The following is a 17,175-nucleotide window of genomic DNA, read 5'->3' as shown; positions in this document are numbered from 1 at the left end:
TTTTAGGAATATAGGAAAGGTGTCTTTCAGCTTTTTAAATGATTTTTTATGAGAAAGAGTGAATTTTAAAACACAGGGGAGGAAGAAGCTTTTCTCTGTCCTGTTCTCTAAATACATATGGAGATGCTATAGATCTGTTATAAACTCAGCAACTCTTTAAAATACAGAAGCTTAGAATTGAGATTTTATAGCTTTCTCTTTTCTGTTTTGTTTTTTTTCCTGTGAAATAGAAACTTTATAAATGGCCTAGTGAGCTTCACATTGCTGGATTCTGTCTAAATATTTTGTTTTTAACTTCTAAGCTCATTATGCTGTCTTTGTGTTAACTTGTATTAAAATCTGTCAGCTATGACTGGTCTCATAACCACAGTCAGCGGACCAGAATAAGTTAATTATTTACTTGTGTCACTAGTGCTCTTCATCTAATGAAATGCACAGCTGTGTTAGATCTGCAGTTGGGTGTGTAGGTCCCATTGTTATACAAGTCAGCGGAGGGTAGAAGCCGCTATGATGGAGAGCCCTCAGTTCTTTCTGCTGTTCTGCCTTTCTGTGTCGATTTCATGGATCTTTTATCATTCACTTTCACACAAAACAAACAACACAGTGGCTGTCTGCTATGGGAACCAGCTTGGCATATAAAAGGTTTTCAGAGCCTAAAGTAATTTTAAGTTAGCTAAGATTTAATTTTTGGCTTACAGGTGCCATGAAGTCCAGATGCAATCTAATGCTTTCTTAGAAGTAAATGCGAATAAGGCAAAATGTATGTGCCGTAATAGATATATAATAAAGTATTTATGTATACAATTTTAGGATTAAAAAAAAAAGCTGTGTGCACGAGAGAGTGGCTTTTTTTTTTTTTTTTTTTCATTTTCAGCAAATGATTGCAGCTTGGCAGGGAGGGTAGAAGGATGTTACTGATTTATCATAATAGCACAACAAAAATCAGTTTCAATAGGTTTAAAAACTAAATACAACTCCCCCCGCTTCCCCCAGACACTCCAGTCCTTTTTTTTTTTTTTTTTTCTTTTTTTTTTTTTTTCTGCTCCCTTCCCCCATACTTACCATTCTCATTCTATTAACTACTGTCCCATACACCTATCCCTGTCTTGCTTGGACACTGGAAGAGGAGCTCCCTCCTGAGCAGACGCCAATATCCCCCTGTGAACTGGCTGGTTGGGGGATGCCTTTTTAGGGATGTAACCAGCACCCTCAGTCTTCCAGGAGCCCACTCTGCTCCAGGACTGTTCCCAAAGCGTGCTCTGGCAGTTGCAGCGGGCTGAGCTCAAATAGCTTACAGGCTTTTTCGGCTCTAAGGACTTCTGGAAGAAATCGTCCAACTGAAACAGTAGCTTTGGTTCAAAGAAGTGTGGGCTTAAGGAGCTGCATTTTAGCACCTGAATTTGAATGTTAGATCTCTCGGTCATTTATAGCTGCAGTATTTTGATTTGCAGAATTCACAGTACAAACAGTTGTGAGGATTGGAAGGAAAATTTTGGGATGTATGACAGACAATTTTAAATGAGTTTTCATGTTTCTGTTTAATCTTTCCCAAATAATTTTAGAGTTTGAGGGGGTTGGTTTGTTTTACATCCATACTGATGGAAACTGAAAAAAAACTTCTAAAACTTTTAAAGGTACAGTTTGTGTTCATGGACTGGCAAAATATAAGCAGTTGAAGGAGTGGTTTGTACTTTGTAATTCATCAAAAGCAGTCTTTGCTGAGCAAATGGACGCTACCTGAAAAAATCTTTGGGGTTGGGTTTTTGTTTTTAATTATTTTCCCCTACTTATCTCCTCTCAGTTCCTGTCAAAGTCCTGACTTGATTTGGTTTTATTCACAGTATTTAGCAAAGATACATATGATAAACAAATTTCTAATCAGTAATAATTTTGTATGTCCAAAAGAGATATTGTAAGAGTCCTGATTTCTTAATTTTTTGGCAGGAAATTATAACATCAGCTTTAAAAACTAGGTCTCCCTTGAGATGTTCCAGTCTGACTGGTCAGAAATTTCTGGTTGCCTCTGAAAACTGTATCTAAAGCTTTCTTCCCTAATTTGCTAACTCACAAATCACTGGGAGTATTATGTAAAGGTATGCTAATTTTGCCAGTCCTGTCACAAGGGCTCTCTTCTATCCTGCACATTGTGAGCACTGGTCATGGTAATGAATCTGTGTAAAAAGTGATCCATGAGAAAGAGAGGAGGAGGAAAACACTAAAGAAAATCTGGTGATGAGCATCAGCCCTGCTGGTGGTTTGCTGTTTGTGAATTGAAATGTTTTCTCTTCTGCAGGGGTGTGTGGACTGATTGTTCCTCAGGAAGACATGCCATTTTGCGATACAGGAATCTGTCCAGATATCATAATGAACCCTCATGGCTTCCCATCGCGTATGACGGTTAGTGGTTATGTTATGATTAAAGAGACAGTGTCCCCTGATAGGGAAAGTGAAGTAGATTAGCCAGAAAAAAAAAAAGTTTGAAACACAGTTTCACTGAGAATATTCTCCAGTCATTATGCCATATGTTTGCTTTCCTGTAAATATACAGCCTCTGTTTTGTGTGTTTTGAAACATCCTACTGTGAAAGGAGTAGGGATGCAGGCTGTTTGTGCATCATTCTCATTTTGTTCTGTATCAAGCTAATAGGAAAGTGACTGAATACCTGGCTTGCACCCTTTCTGTTTGAAAATTTCTTGCTCTCCCTCTTCCTTCCCTATTGCCGATGCCCACTAAGCCGGCTGGGTCAGACTGTGAGGGGAGGGGTGGAGAGGAGTTTCAGTAATAGTTCTAGACCTAGATTACACATGCCTCCTTGGAAGTGATGCAAGTCTTGCACCTGTGCTGCAGGGTCACACGAAATACCTCACAGCCTGGCCTTTATATGGGACCTCCACTGATTACTTTGTACAGCCTCTGATCTTTTTTTCTTTGTTAGCTTCTTCCCTTCTGTTTCCCCGGCTGCACTGTAGCATGTCAATCTCTGAGGCAGTCTTCCAGAGCAGAAGGTCACACTGGATCTTGCTCATTTTCCAGACAGCTGGAAAAAATGGAGCTGCCTGACTCTGGACCTTAAAGATGTTCCCAGATCCTGCGATGAGTCCGCTTTTCCCTCCTTCACACAGGAGTACTCTCTGTTCTTGTGCTTCTTCTACTCCTCCCATTGCATGCAATAACCCGGGCTGCCATCTCGGACACTTTGCCTGGCTTATTTACGCTGTGACAGATCCAGAGATGTGCCCGTATGAGTGAGCAGGCTGTTAACTCTGCTTTTCCTTGCACAGGTAGGAAAATTAATTGAACTCCTGGCTGGAAAGGCTGGGGTCCTCGATGGCAGATTTCACTATGGAACAGCTTTCGGAGGCAGTAAAGTTAAGGATGTGTGTGAAGATCTTATTCGCCATGGTTATAACTACCTAGGGAAGGACTACGTAACATCTGGTATCACTGGGTAAGAATCTGCTGTATAGATTTAGACATTTCAGGGGAGTGGGGAAATCCTGTTGAGACATCTGAAAAATCTTCTCGTGTCTCAAAGCTCAGCTTAGGAACTTTCTCTTATTTGCAAACTGCTCTGTGAGATGGAGGGAAGAGGCTGAAGAATGGTGCACTTCCTTTTTTTTTTTTTTAAGGTTTTTTTTTTTTTAGTTTTTCCTTAGAAGTATTTTGTGGTTGCAAATTTAAAGAATTACTAGTATTTGCATGGCTGTAATGTGAATGGCCCTTGTAGTACATGGGAAAATCTCTCAACTTCTACTGCATGCAAAGAAGGTAAAATCAAGGTTTTCTTTCCGAGAGATTGTAAGAAATTTCAAGTTTCTGTTGGCAGGACATCTTTATATATGCTTGGAATCAATTATGCATTTTCATACTGACTTTATTAATACTGTAAAGTATGGATTTGGCAGGTGTCTGTTCCTTAGGAATATTTTGTATGTGCTCTTTTTTCTTTTTTCTTCTTTCGATTACACAATGATTCAGTCTGGCATAACACTCTAATCTGCAAACTTCCTGCTGTGTTGGTCGGACTGGCTTCTGAGACACAGAGTTCAAAGAACGTAAGATAGTTTAGGAACAGGAAAAGGCCATATGGCTCCACATGCCAGCCCTTCCAAAACCTATCTTAATCCTACCTTCCTGCTATTTTTATTATCCTCCCAGTCCCCTTCTTCTCAAGGAACAAGTTTAGGTCTCTCCTGTAAGTTTTTTTTTAATACTTTTTATTTTAATTGCTTTTCCTACCAACTTGTTCCATATGTCATTTCTCTTTTTGTTTCAGAGAGATTATTTTGTTTTCCTTACCCAGTCCATGTTCCATAACTTGTATATCAAGTATCCCGATGTTGGAAACACTTTTGATTGATACATCATGGTAACTTTTAACAAATCTGACTAATCTTGTTTCCTAGGGAGAATAAAATCATCTCGCTCTAAAAATCCCCTGTCTCCAAAATTCAACTTTTGTAGTACCCTATTTAGAGATTGCTTTAGGATATTGATATTCTTCCAAGAAAATTTCACATGCTTAGTATTTTTTTTTATACAATTTGAAAGCAGATTTCATAACAATGTGGAAGTTTGCAAATTCTAAATGTCTAGTTAAGTTTTATTATTTTCTTTAATAGGGAGCTTTTGGAATAACAGTGCATCATGCCAGTAATGACTCTGAATGGGAAGTGCAATGCTCTTGTCTCCTGCTTGTTTTTACATTGCATATACATTTAAAAAAAATAAATCAGTGGCAGTGCTGAGTTTGTCTGTGTTAAATCTGATCATTCCTGGTTCTGAAGGTGGTAGCTGGGAAATGATTGAGTGCTTTCAACTGTTGCTTTCTCATCTTTAGGCGCGTATGCTGTTCTTACAGTTGGGGATGTTTGAAACACAGAAATCTTTAGCCATTACTCCAGCTCACAGAATGGAGCAACACCCTCCATACTGCTTACAGATGTTCCCAAACTGATGCAAGTGTCTAAACATGCATCTCAAGAGCCCTTTTACTCTGCCCCAGTGCCAGCCTGGGCAGTGATTGTTGTCCCATGGGTACAGCTGCTGAGCAGTGCTGCAGGGGCCCTGCACTTGGTGCACAGCCGCTAAGGGAGGGCTTTCACCCACCCCTCTGAGTCTTGCATTGTGCTTTGAAGTGCTGCGCAGGGAGAATTAATGGATGGGGAGACCGTCAAGCTCATAGTGTACCAGTGCTAAGCTATCCTTGCAAATGCAAATTCCTTAAATTGCTCCTATTAAAATTATGTTTTGAGCATTTATGCTGCATGTATTTGTTTACATAAATGCTTACCTTTTGTTCTGTGTGTGAATATCACACAAGTGAAGGGATGAAAATTAAAATATCTTAAATCACTCTTCAGGGTCTGACACATTTGCAGTCTTTATCAGTTGCTGATGACACTATTGAAACATTCCTGCACAGACAGAGGAGGAACTTAACATGGTGAAGCTGAAATAGAGACCTGCAGCTATAGCAGCATGTCTGTGCAGCGTATGGCCAGAGTTCAAGAACTTGTTTCTTGCTAGGGTGGATATAGCAGTATGTGGTGCTGGAAGTGTACTGCTCTTGTGTTCAGAAGGATTCCCTGTGGGGTTTTCAGATTGATTACCCTGAAAGCCCAAACACATTTTTCTAGCACTCAGGATTCTCAGTTGTTTCAAATTCCTCCTGTACACCACGCTCTTGTAAATATACGCTAACTGTGAATATTTGTTTTGTTTTGTTTTTCTTGTATTCCTTCAGGGAACCTTTGGAAGCATATATCTATTTTGGCCCTGTGTATTACCAGAAACTAAAACACATGGTGTTGGATAAAATGCATGCAAGAGCTCGAGGACCCAGAGCAGTGCTCACCAGGTATTGTTACAGGCTAAGCACAAAATTCTTACTGTACATTCAGAAGTGTGCCCAGCTGACTGTCAAGTATAAAGCGAAGTTTGTTTACCTTTTGATACTTGACATAAAATGCTATTACCTGTTACTGCGCTATTACAGACTAAAAACTCTCACAGTAGACTGTGGCAGGAGGTTGTTCTGAATGTCCAGGTATGTGCTCTGTGGTCCAAAACTGAATTTGCTTCTCAGACTTCTGTTGGTAAAAATACCATCTGCTGATTCATAGTGAACACTCTGGCCCTTTCCTGTCAGATTGCTCATATCATAGGTATTTTAGGATTACTTTTTTTTTTCTTTAACATTTATACTTTTACAAAATTGCGTATGAGTAGAAGGAAGAAATTTCTTTTAATATTTCAGCATCCTTTGGTGTTCAGCAGGTTGATATTGATGTGGCCCATGTCTTCAACTGTCAATGCAAAACAAATACATTGGCCCTAGAGTAGTGCAAACAAGCACTAGAATAATATGCATCCCTGGTATGCTGGACTTTGCCTTGCAGACTCTTCTGTTGAACTCTAAAACTGAATTTAGGGTTCTATGTGCTGGTCCACAGTTATCATTCAGTACCGTGCAGGGGAATAGCACTTTCACACTAATAAATGGCAAAAGTTACAGAAATGCCAACAATAAATTTCCATTTTATTTGCCCAGTTACAGATGTGTCCTCAGTTTCTTTGAAATCATCGTAATAGCACTAAACCTGAACTTGGTTTTCTCTCCAGCAAAAAGGTTGATTGCCGTGATCATGTCTTCTGGTGTCAAATTTTAAAGTCAAGCGGATGTACTCTGAGTAACAGGTAATATTAGCCCCTGGAGGTGGGCTTATATTATCTGGGCCTTTGGAAAATTTGAAGCATCCTGCTTTTACTGACGTTATTTACCTTTTCTCCTTAAAGCCTAGGCAGCTTTTTCACTTTTTAGCTCTAGGGCTGCTTGCACCCATGTTCTAAATTGCTGATATTCCTGGCTTCCAACAAACAGTTCAGTGGTTGTTGAGGAAGCTTCTAGTGAATTTTTAGTCCACCTCTCTCCATCACAGTAGGATTTGCTAAATCTTGACAGAAATTTAATTGCCAGGTAGTCTTAGAATATTCTAGCAAAGATGACCTTTGCCAGTCTTTCTGGACTGTCATGTACACCATTTATACCTCACCTGTTGCACGGTGGTACTCTTTGACCAGTTGCTTCTGTACTGTTTTTGAGATGTCTCATCAAAAAAAGAGTACTAAATCTGTATCCAGATTGTCTTGGATACTGTTGAGTGGGGGTTTTTTTGTTTCCACTTATTCCGCTACATTCTATGAGGTAAAGAATTGTGGCCTGACACTGCAGTTGCTACTCACGGAACTACATCGTACTGCTAGTGCAGAAGCAGAGATGAATTGCTTCAACTTGAGTAACACATTTGTGAGATCAGCAATGCTGATTTGTAAATGACTGTTGTCCATTCATTCTGTACTGTTGCTACAGTTTGAAGACAGGCATTCCTGGAGTTGTAGAATATATGTTCTGGAATACTTACTACATTTTTTAAATATTTATTTCAAAGACAACCCACTGAAGGTCGATCCCGTGATGGTGGTTTACGTCTTGGAGAGATGGAACGGGATTGTTTGATAGGTTATGGAGCCAGCATGCTTCTGTTGGAGAGACTGATGATTTCAAGTGATGCCTTTGAAGTGGATGTTTGTGGGCAGTGTGGCTTGCTGGGGTACTCTGGCTGGTAAGTTATCTAACTGTAAGGCTTTTTCTAAATCATAGTGTCCCTGCCTCACTTTGTGGATGTTTCATACGTGCTCATATTTTCAAAAAACTCCTTGACGTCAAGTGCTGGTGGGAAAGGTTACCTTCACTCTGTCTACTACCTCCCTTCCCACCTGCAGGGGATTAGCAAAGCCCCAGTCCCGTATATCATCAACTTTTTCAAAGGGGAAACTAGCTGTGTCAATGTCTTTGATTCTTCTGACATCAAAAATGAGATTACTAGCTAGGCTAGTCACAGATCTTCCTGGAACAATCACATGTTGAAGCTCACAAGGCTGAAGAGAGAGAGTGGCCACAGAATGGGAGAAGAAAGCAACATCTCCTGTTTTCTTGCTCTCTAGCTATGGAGTTTATAATCACATGCATACCGCTTTCTTTGACTGTGCCCCTCCGAAATGCCTTTGGCTTTGTAGTCTTATAAGACAAGGAGCTCCTCTTAAGCATTAGACAAATACACCAATCCCATGTTGGAGCCTGAGAGACAAGCAGCTGTCTGGTTGGAAATTCAGTTGACTTCTGACCAACTGCCTTGTCCCTAAGAAATTTATCTCTAGACTAGCTAATGGTCTTGCTATCTTACTCTGGGTCCGAAGCCAGTACTGAGTTTCTCTCTTGCACGCAAACTGGGTTTGCATGTAGGGGGAGCATAAAACTGGATGTTAAAACTATGTGGAGCTCCATAGTAACACTATGGACTTTGCTCTTAACCATCTATTCTCTAGACTAATTTTGAGGTGCTAGATTTCAAGTTGCCTTGTACCATGGTGGAAATACAGCACTATTATTAGAAGATAGGGAAGATTCTTTTTATGTTCTTTAGAGGTGAGGGAAATGTTTTGCTTTAGCTTGTTTTTTAGCCAGGCAGAAAAGAGAATTGTGAGACCAACAGGAATTTATGAGATAGGGAGTTCTTGCAAGCTCTGTTAAAACAGGTGACCTGGAATCCCACGACTAAGGGAGGAAAAAGTCAACAATATGAGTTGAATTTAAAAGTTACTCCAATATTTTTGTTGGGGGAACGTGGGCAGTTGGAAGAAGGATGAGAGAAAGTAATTTCTAAATACCTCAAAAGAACATTGCTGGAAACTTGCTGCATCTTGGATATCAATATCGACCTATTGAGAGATGCAGGAAATCAGACTTTATTCACTTCACTGCTTCAAGAGTGATTTTTCCATGACATAATGAAGTAGGAAAGTAAGACGTGTTCTCAGTTTGTAGATGTCTAAAAGTGACAGCTACCGTTTCTGCCCTTGGTCAGACCTTTCTTCTGAAGCATGTGGCTTCTGGCCAGAAACCAAGCACCACGTTTGTCTGCTAATAGCAGCAGCAGTTCTGCTCCTTGTGGAGCAGAAGTTCAGACAGAGGCAGGTAAACATGTGCGAAATCCAGAGGAGAGACGAGACCTACTCTGTGCATCCTGTTGTGGTTGGTGATTTTTTAGCTGGGCATTGTCCTACTGGCTTTTGTGCAGTAAGTATTTTTGAAAGTCCTGTTTTTCTTGAGTGTGTGTACACTGTAAGTAATAAGTGAGGCCTTTTTCTAATCCAAGTCTCTTAAAACTACTGCAATGCAAATACCATTTGAAGGAAGTTGTCTGACAGGAAGGGCATGCCATAAGTCAAACAAGCAGTCACTTCTAACTGTGTGAAGTACTGCCTTAAAAAAACCCACGTGCAGATGTAGCTCAATTATTTTTTTTTTGTAAGAACTTAGCTTTCAGAGTGGTCCTTGAAGATTTTCAGAGACCATAGAAAGTGAAGGCACCTTGAAAAAAATTAGGAATTTGAATTTTAGAAATAGTATTGCATTTTATTTTTAAGGTGTTGTTAATATATTTCATATTTTGAAATTTGTAACAAAGTTTAGTAACCCTTTTTATATAACTGTGAAATACACTGCTCTCTCAGACAGAGCCAGACGTTCTTGCAATCTGATTCTGTGAAAAGCTGTCTGATGTGTGACAGTAATCAGTAAGAGGTAGCTTCTGTGAAATGATATGCTGTGTCTACCAGTAACTGAAGCAAGTGGCCCTATAATGAGCATCACAGTAGAGACCAAGTCATTAAGAGAAACTTCCAAACTGGCCTTTTCAGTGATTCTGGCATTAACAAGGCATTGCTGCAAGAAGCCTTTTAGAAGCACATTGTTTGGTGGCTAGCATTAAGGGCACTTGTCTTAAGGAAGATGTGCCCTTCCTCCAAGGCAAGGACTAGCCACTGGGTATGTTTTTCTGCAAGGTGGTAACAGCAGATCAGCGTCGGGGCCTGAACTGGTACTTTCACAGGGGAAGGGGACCGTTGTGGCAGTGACAGAATCTGTCCCCATAAAAAATACAGTAGAAACCTACTGTGATGTACTGATTCTATACAAATTTTCCAACTTTGCTGTTTTACACATGCTTAGGGTCAGGACTCCACTGAAAACAATGAGCAGAATTTGGACCTTTTTTGATGATAAGATGAGAAGTTATTCCAGTCTCTGGAGTCTAAGCATTTTAAAATATACATGAAGAAGAATTTTGTTTCTGGTCCAGATTCAGTCTTGCCACAGTTGCCTTTTCCTGTCCAGTTAACTACCAGTTCTAGTACCAAATGGTCTTTCAAGAACTTCAGTTTCTGTGACCTCTGTTTGACAGAGCTTTGTGTTTACTGCACCTTAACCTTTCTGGGTTATAAACCTGCAGTTGAGGTCTATTCTGTTTTAAGGGCATGCTAACTGTAACATTTCCCTTATGTAACAGTGTCTACAGGAGAAGTCTGTTCCAGGGAAACGTCTATTACCTTCTAACTGCCTATGGTCAGATTTAGACAAAACCAAAGCAATTACTGGGGATAAGTGAAGCTTCATTCCTCATCATGAACTGCAGAAATGTAATTAAGGCTTCTGTACCGTTGGTTGAAAGCTTTCTTGGTTTAAAAAAAAAAAAAAGAAAAAGAAAAAAGAAATAATCCCAAGTATGGAGCATGTGGAGGTCAAGGCAACCACAATTATCTTGTGAAATAACCAGCTCTTCAACATGCTTTTTAAGTAGGTCTGTAAAAGAGAAGTAGCAGCGTCTGAAAAAGTAACTGGAAGACTAATGCCGACTCTTATAACCAAGAACCTTCTTAACACTAACCAACTCTATTGGACCTGTCCCCATTGACTGCCAGGTGCTCTAGGTCAAGTTCACTGGTAACAGAAACAAGTGACTAAGCATTGACTTTATTGTAGATGTTGATCCTTAGCCTCATTCTGTACCACAGACGCATGTAGAATTAGCAAAATTCCTTCCTTAATTGGATGTTCAGACTGTTATGACTGAAATATAAATTTGAAACACAGAAGCAAAAAAAAAGAGCTTTGTTAGACCATTAGGGAAGTGCAAAGTCACCCAGTGTTTAAATGCAGGTGGATGAAGAAAACAGTGGATAGTGGCAAATATTTTTTCTGCGCAGCTTCATTTATGCACCAACTCTGACTTTCTTTTTGTTTGTTTCCCTAGGTGCCACTACTGCAAATCATCATGTCATGTGTCTTCTCTGCGCATACCTTATGCCTGTAAACTCTTATTCCAAGAACTGCAGTCAATGAACATCATACCTAGGCTAAAACTAGCTAAGTACAATGAATGAACAAGATTAAAAAGATGGGAAAAAGTACTTTACAGAAATTGAAATCTTTACAGAAAGAAAAGAAAAGAAAACTTTACAGAAATAACTGGAAGATTTTTTAGTGAACAGGAATAAGTCTAAAACCTGTGTGGGTAGAATGAAGGTGCACAAGAGTGTAAGAAATCTCTCTTACATATCCTACCCGGTTTTAAATTGACAGGGGAGACTCTGGCAGTAGGGTACACTGGGAGCAGTTCTGAAAGCCTTGATTAGTCTGAGTGAACAGGACATGTGGGAATTGTGGAATAGGGCCATGATCCAGTAAAGCACTTGCATCACTTCAAACAACCTCATGCTTGGTTTTGAAAGGTGCTTTGCTGGACATGGGCTTGAGCTGAGCTAAATGCACATCTTATTCATAGAGGTTAAAAATGTTTTCCAGACCAGTAGAATATGAATGACTAATAAATGCTTTAAATAATACTGCCTGAATATGTGTTGATGATTGTGTAAGGATGATAAAGCCTTGTTATAATGTCTAAACCATTTTCCTATTCCTAAAGCATTTTGTTAAAGCGCTAAAATTCTGTTAAGTAGTGTCAGGCTTAGAGAAATGAAACTGCCTTATCGAGTACTTGAAGTCAGACATTTTGAGTGGGATTTCAATATGCAGGTGCATTTGTGTGCAAGCAATGGTGTGATTATACGGTCAGTCTGCTTTCAGCTAAACATATGCGGTTTCCATGAAGTTCAAGTGTGCATGATACAGCTTACAGATACCCATTCAGTTCCTACTGAGTATAGTAGATTTAGTAATACACTGGCCCAAAGCCCCGAAAAGACAGGCTGCAAGCACTAGGTACTGATGTATGCTGTCCTAGGACTTTAGAACTCTTTAAAAATATGGACATAGCTAAAACTTTTTTTAAAAAACAAAAGAACTCTGAAGAACACAAATCCTCCACTGACAGCAAAGCAGGTTTGAATGACCTGAAAGGATTTAGAAAGGGAACACTTGAATTTTTTCATGAGACCTAGGGCCTAGAACTAAAGCAGTGGATGAACTAAGGGTCACTTAGTACCCTAAACTCACCTTGAACCCTTACTTGGCAAAGCACATGGTTAACTTTTTAAGCAAAGGAGTAGTCCTACTGAAGTCAAGATAAAGTATGTGTGTGTTCAGGTGCTCCAGAGAAAGGCAACACTCGAGATCAGTGGGGACACAAAACACTACCTGTGATCTAGAAGTCCCAAGATGCTCTTTGGCCCCTCGTATGGCTGAATTGTGCATGCCAATCCTGACACTATTCTTGCAGGCATGTTGCTGCTGTTCTCTTAGCTGCTTAAGAAGCACAGATGAGTATCAGCCTCATGAGTAGGCTTGCTTTTTAAGTTTCTGCCAAAATGCTTAAACTAGTAGTTGTGTGTCTGGGCTTACAGATCAAGTCTGAAGGGATAGATTTTATTTTTATTTCTTTTTGCAATTGGAGTAATGATGACACAGATATCAACACGGCACATTAGGGTTGGAAAAGCTCTTGAAGCACCACTACCAGGATCTGAACAGCTCAGGGTTATTTACAAAGAGTTGTAGGAAAGTGACGTACTGCTTCAAACTGGAGGAAGAGGTTAACCAAAAGCCTCAACCGAATGAACAACCTTTTCTTTGCTCCCTGAGATTGCCAGACTGAGGCTCAGGTGCACCAGCAGAGGGAGTGAGCCTCAAAGACTACAGCCTACTGGTGAGGGGAAGTTTTGACTTGGGTCAAGGAAACTGCTGAGGATAAGGTGTTCCTGCTAGCTAGTCCTCTCTTAAGTGGTCTTCTAGGTCAGATGGTCAGAGCTACAGGACATTAAAGACTTAATCAATGTGCACATGTACACCTGCAGAAATTTAAGCAGATGCAGTAGAGATGAAGAGGAGGAGCAGAGGAATGTGCTCATGAGTTACCCTATTGAGAGACTGGTCTGTATGCAGCCCTGAGGGGTAAACTTGCAGCTAGCTTACCTCAAGCTGATGAAGGTGTGGGGATTAAAGGTTTTGTGAGGGTGAAGGAAATCCTCTGTGATAGCTGAAGTTTAGGAAGAAAGGGGCAACCTTAGCAATGATGGATCCAGCAGAACATAGAAACTAGACGTGTCTGGCAGTAAGTGAGAGTCACTCACTATCAACTGTTGTGATGACCTACATCAGTTCCATTTATACATCGTTGCCCGTGCATACACCGGAGGCTTATTTGAGTGCACATTTGAGTTGAAACTCTAGGGGGTTTTTTTGCCTCTCTTTAAGAGGCAAGAATGTTCTATTGTAATAGACAACTTCAAGTAATCTCTTGACAGTGGAATAAGCATTACAAAACCAGCAACTGAAAAGGAACAAAAAGCTATGGATTCCTGGAATACAGTTGGTCAAAGCGGCAATTCAAGGAAGGAGTCCTGCTATAGCCAGGAAAAATTGTGATGCATGGACTGATGAGTAAAATGCATACTCAGAACCCTGATGTTGTCACACTGCTTTCCTCATCTGAGCCTCATCTTCTCAGCCCTTTGAATTATCTTTCTAGCCAACCTCTCCTCCCCCACATTTTCATACACAATGCCTTCACAAAGAGGTCTCATGTCAGCTAATGGCTGCACTGCTGTCACTAGACTTGCACAAATCAGCCCTGCCATGACTCTGTCTAATTGCTGAAAGATACAATATTCTGAACAACACTTCACAAAGTCATAACGATTTAGCACACAGACCTAGAAAACCGCCATAAAGTTTTTATTCCATTGCAACTTCTTTATCTCTTGCTATATAGTGTCCAGAAGAGGCTTTCTAGAAATGCTATTCAGCGGGAAGGTCATGAGCATCAGTCCCAGCTGAAATGCAGAATACAATCTGCTTTCTGATATAAGCTAGAGGTGTGTGCTGCTGTTGGAAGAGACACCTAACTCCATGTAGTATGTTTAAGTTGCTGTTTACTTTGCAGATAAAGAATTAAATGCTATTAAAAGGTAGAAGCACTTGCAGGCCTAGAATTCAGTAATCAAGTCTATTATTTCACTGCAAAACAGATACATTTATTAATAAACCATACATGTCCAGCTGTACTGTTCTGTTGTGAGAAACACCATTAAGACAGGGACGGGCTGCAGGATGCTACGGGACAGAGCAAAGCACAGGTCTTTTAGCCAGTTCTGGAACTGTGGGCAAGGTAGGTCACCTGTTCAGAGTGCAGAAAAACAACTTTAAGTCATTTACATAACCCTTACAAAACCTTAGAAGTTTTTTACTTTTTTCTTTTTTAAGGTAAATTTTTCCAAACGTAGAAACTAGAAAAGTTAATTATGAAGAGGATATAATATGAAATATAGGCATTCTGAGATTTAATAATTTTAAGATGTGGAAAGTAAAGGGCTCCCACTAAGCACAGTTGGTTTTGTTTGTAATGCCCATATCTCATGAAGAATTTTGCTTGCAAAGAAGCTTTAATGTGCGACGAAGAGAGCTTTTAATTCTTTGGACTCCCTAGTTATTTGTTGCTTAAACAGGGAGGAAAACTAATGACAAACATAGACCCACAATGATAAAAAATTGTTGTATGTCATTTGTAGAGATTTCTGATAGTAAATAGGAAAATATCTCTGGTTTACGGGAGTGCATCATAATTAAAAGCCTAAAAAGACTGAAGAATATTTATTTCATTGGTCAGTGATAACAAATGGCAAAAAAAAAATAGCACTGTGCATCTGAAAATTGGTTTGTAAGCCCTGCTCAGAACACACCTGTAAAGTCTCATGGTAAGAATAACTAGGGATCGTGCAGCTGCAAAACCGAACTAGAGGGACTGAAAACATGTCTGTACTTCCTCTGTCTCAAGGCTCTTGAGGACTAGGATGGCACTAGCATGAAGGAGCTCAAGCCCTAAAATGACCGATGTGGCTCGCAGCCCTCCCACGGTGATCCACAGGAGCAATGTGGGGAGCACAAACCCTCCTCAGCCGTGTCCCAGCACAAGGGTCTCTGGGCCATGGCACAGAACTGGCTCAGCACAGCCGAGAGGCCCCTCCACCTGGCCTCTCCTCCAGTTGAGGCTGAGGATTGTTTTACAGCCCATTGCCGATTCAGCAGGGCCATGGGGCACTTGATGAATTCCCTCCTCTGAAGAGGACGTGACTTGCCCAGGGCCACAGGAAGACCGTGCCAGAACTAGGATCAGGATTCCGCAGTCCCCAGGTGCCAGACACGTGCTTGCCTTAAAACTGAGCACTTCATCAAACCGTAAAATCCAGCCAGATGCTGACTCTCTGCTATTATCTGGACCAGTGCTGGGAGGCTTAAAGTGCGCACGGTATAGTGAAGATCTGGATTCCAGTTTCTGTGTCTAAGGCACAGAAGCCCAGAAAATGGATCCATGTTTTAGACCTCAGTGCTGTGAGAAACGAGCATGTTTGAACCCAAGTTCTGACTTTGGTCCATCCTTCTCATCAAATGTTTCCATCTCAGCTTGGACCCATCAGTTTCAGTGGGCGAGCTCTTTCTTTGGGAAGGGGTAGAGAGGCGCAGGAGTAAGGACTGGCTACTTTGTCAACCTTACTCTGCCCTGTGCACATGGCCTCAGTCAGACATTCTTCTTCTAGGTAGCAAAGACTGCATGAATCAGACAGTGGATCAGTTTTGCCTCTCACTTAAGAACTCACTGTATGGACCAAGCGAGTCCATATACTCTCTTTGCCATAGAGATGTATGAACCTCTCTTATAAGATGTATGAACCTCTCTTATGAGGACAGGCTGGGAGAGTTGGGGCTGTTCAGCCTGGAGAAGAGGAGGCTCCGGGGAGACCTGATAGCGGTCTTCCAGTACCTCAAGGGGGCCTACAAGAAAGATGGGGAAAGGCTGTTTAGTAGGGCCTGTTACAATAGGACGAGGGGTAATGGTTTTAAAATAGAGAGGGGTAGATTTAGATTGGAAATTAGGAAAAAAATTTTTTACAATGAGAGTTATAGAACACTGGAACAGGTTGCCCAGAAAGGTGGTGGAGGCCCCATCCCTGGAAACGTTCAAGGCTGGATGAGGCTCTGAGCAACCTGATCTAGTCAGGGATGTCCCTGCTCCTTGCAGGGGGGTTGGACTAGATGACCTTTGAAGGTCCCTTCCAACCCTAACCATTCTATGTTTCTATGATTCTATGAACGTACATCCCTAGAACACCAGAACTCTCAGTTAAACTCTCTCAGAAGTCAGTTCAGAGCCGATACATAGATGTTTTTGCAGTTGGAATTTAAAAGCAGTCTATGTGGCTTTATTCCTGTCTTGAAGTCAACAGCAAAGATTTCTGTTGGTTACCCTGTGAATGGACTTGGGCCTTTGTTCCACCTTCAGAAAAATCCTTCAAAGTTTGTGAGCAGGCCATTGCTCTTTGCATCTTGCTGCTGGTGAAAAAAAAAACCAAACCAAAACAAAACAAACCCAAACAACTATATATTTCTCCTAATTAAAGTTACTCCTTTATTTATGTTTTTCCTGAGGCAGGTACCTCTGAGGTGGCCCCAATGACTACGTATTTTTTTCCAATAGCTTCATTGTGCATGTCTTTGTCTCCTCCTCCCAGTCAGTATATAAATAGCACGTTAGTTCCAAATGAAAAGCAATTCCCTGCTGCTAACTGCAGCGGAGCCTTTGTCTTTCATCAGCCTGAGTTTTGGGGAGCTACTTGACCTATGTGTATGTTTTACCATTCCAGACGGTGCATGGTAATTATTGTCCACTCCGACTTAGCAAACAACACCACATTATAAACAGAAAATAACTCTAGGAAAAGAAATTGGTGTGCTAAACAGTAAAGTTCTAATTCCTTGCTAAAATTATGTTCTAATAATGGAAATGGCTTTCCGTTGAACTCCTTGTGAATTGGTAACTTAAC

At 40.7% G+C, this 17,175-nt stretch overlaps 1 protein-coding gene across 1 annotated transcript in view; it reads left to right on the top strand.

The window, feature by feature from the left end:
• The window catches only part of POLR3B (RNA polymerase III subunit B), a 77,680-nt gene extending 65,926 nt beyond the window's left edge, over positions 1-11,754 (top strand). The window contains exons 24-28 of the mRNA XM_086753992.1: positions 2,294-2,397; positions 3,282-3,448; positions 5,747-5,860; positions 7,452-7,625; positions 11,154-11,754. Coding sequence (XP_086610118.1) covers positions 2,294-2,397; positions 3,282-3,448; positions 5,747-5,860; positions 7,452-7,625; positions 11,154-11,283 — 689 coding nt within the window. The 3' untranslated portion in view covers positions 11,284-11,754. The remainder of the gene's footprint in view (positions 1-2,293; positions 2,398-3,281; positions 3,449-5,746; positions 5,861-7,451; positions 7,626-11,153) is intronic.
• The last annotated feature ends 5,421 nt before the right edge of the window (positions 11,755-17,175 follow it).

Source organism: Chlamydotis macqueenii, chromosome 1 (assembly GCF_036417535.1).
Source record: "Chlamydotis macqueenii isolate bChlMac1 chromosome 1, bChlMac1.mat, whole genome shotgun sequence".
NCBI lineage: Eukaryota > Metazoa > Chordata > Aves > Otidiformes > Otididae > Chlamydotis > Chlamydotis macqueenii.
Note: the sequence above shows the minus strand (reverse complement) of the source record. Positions and strands in the feature narration are given on the sequence as shown.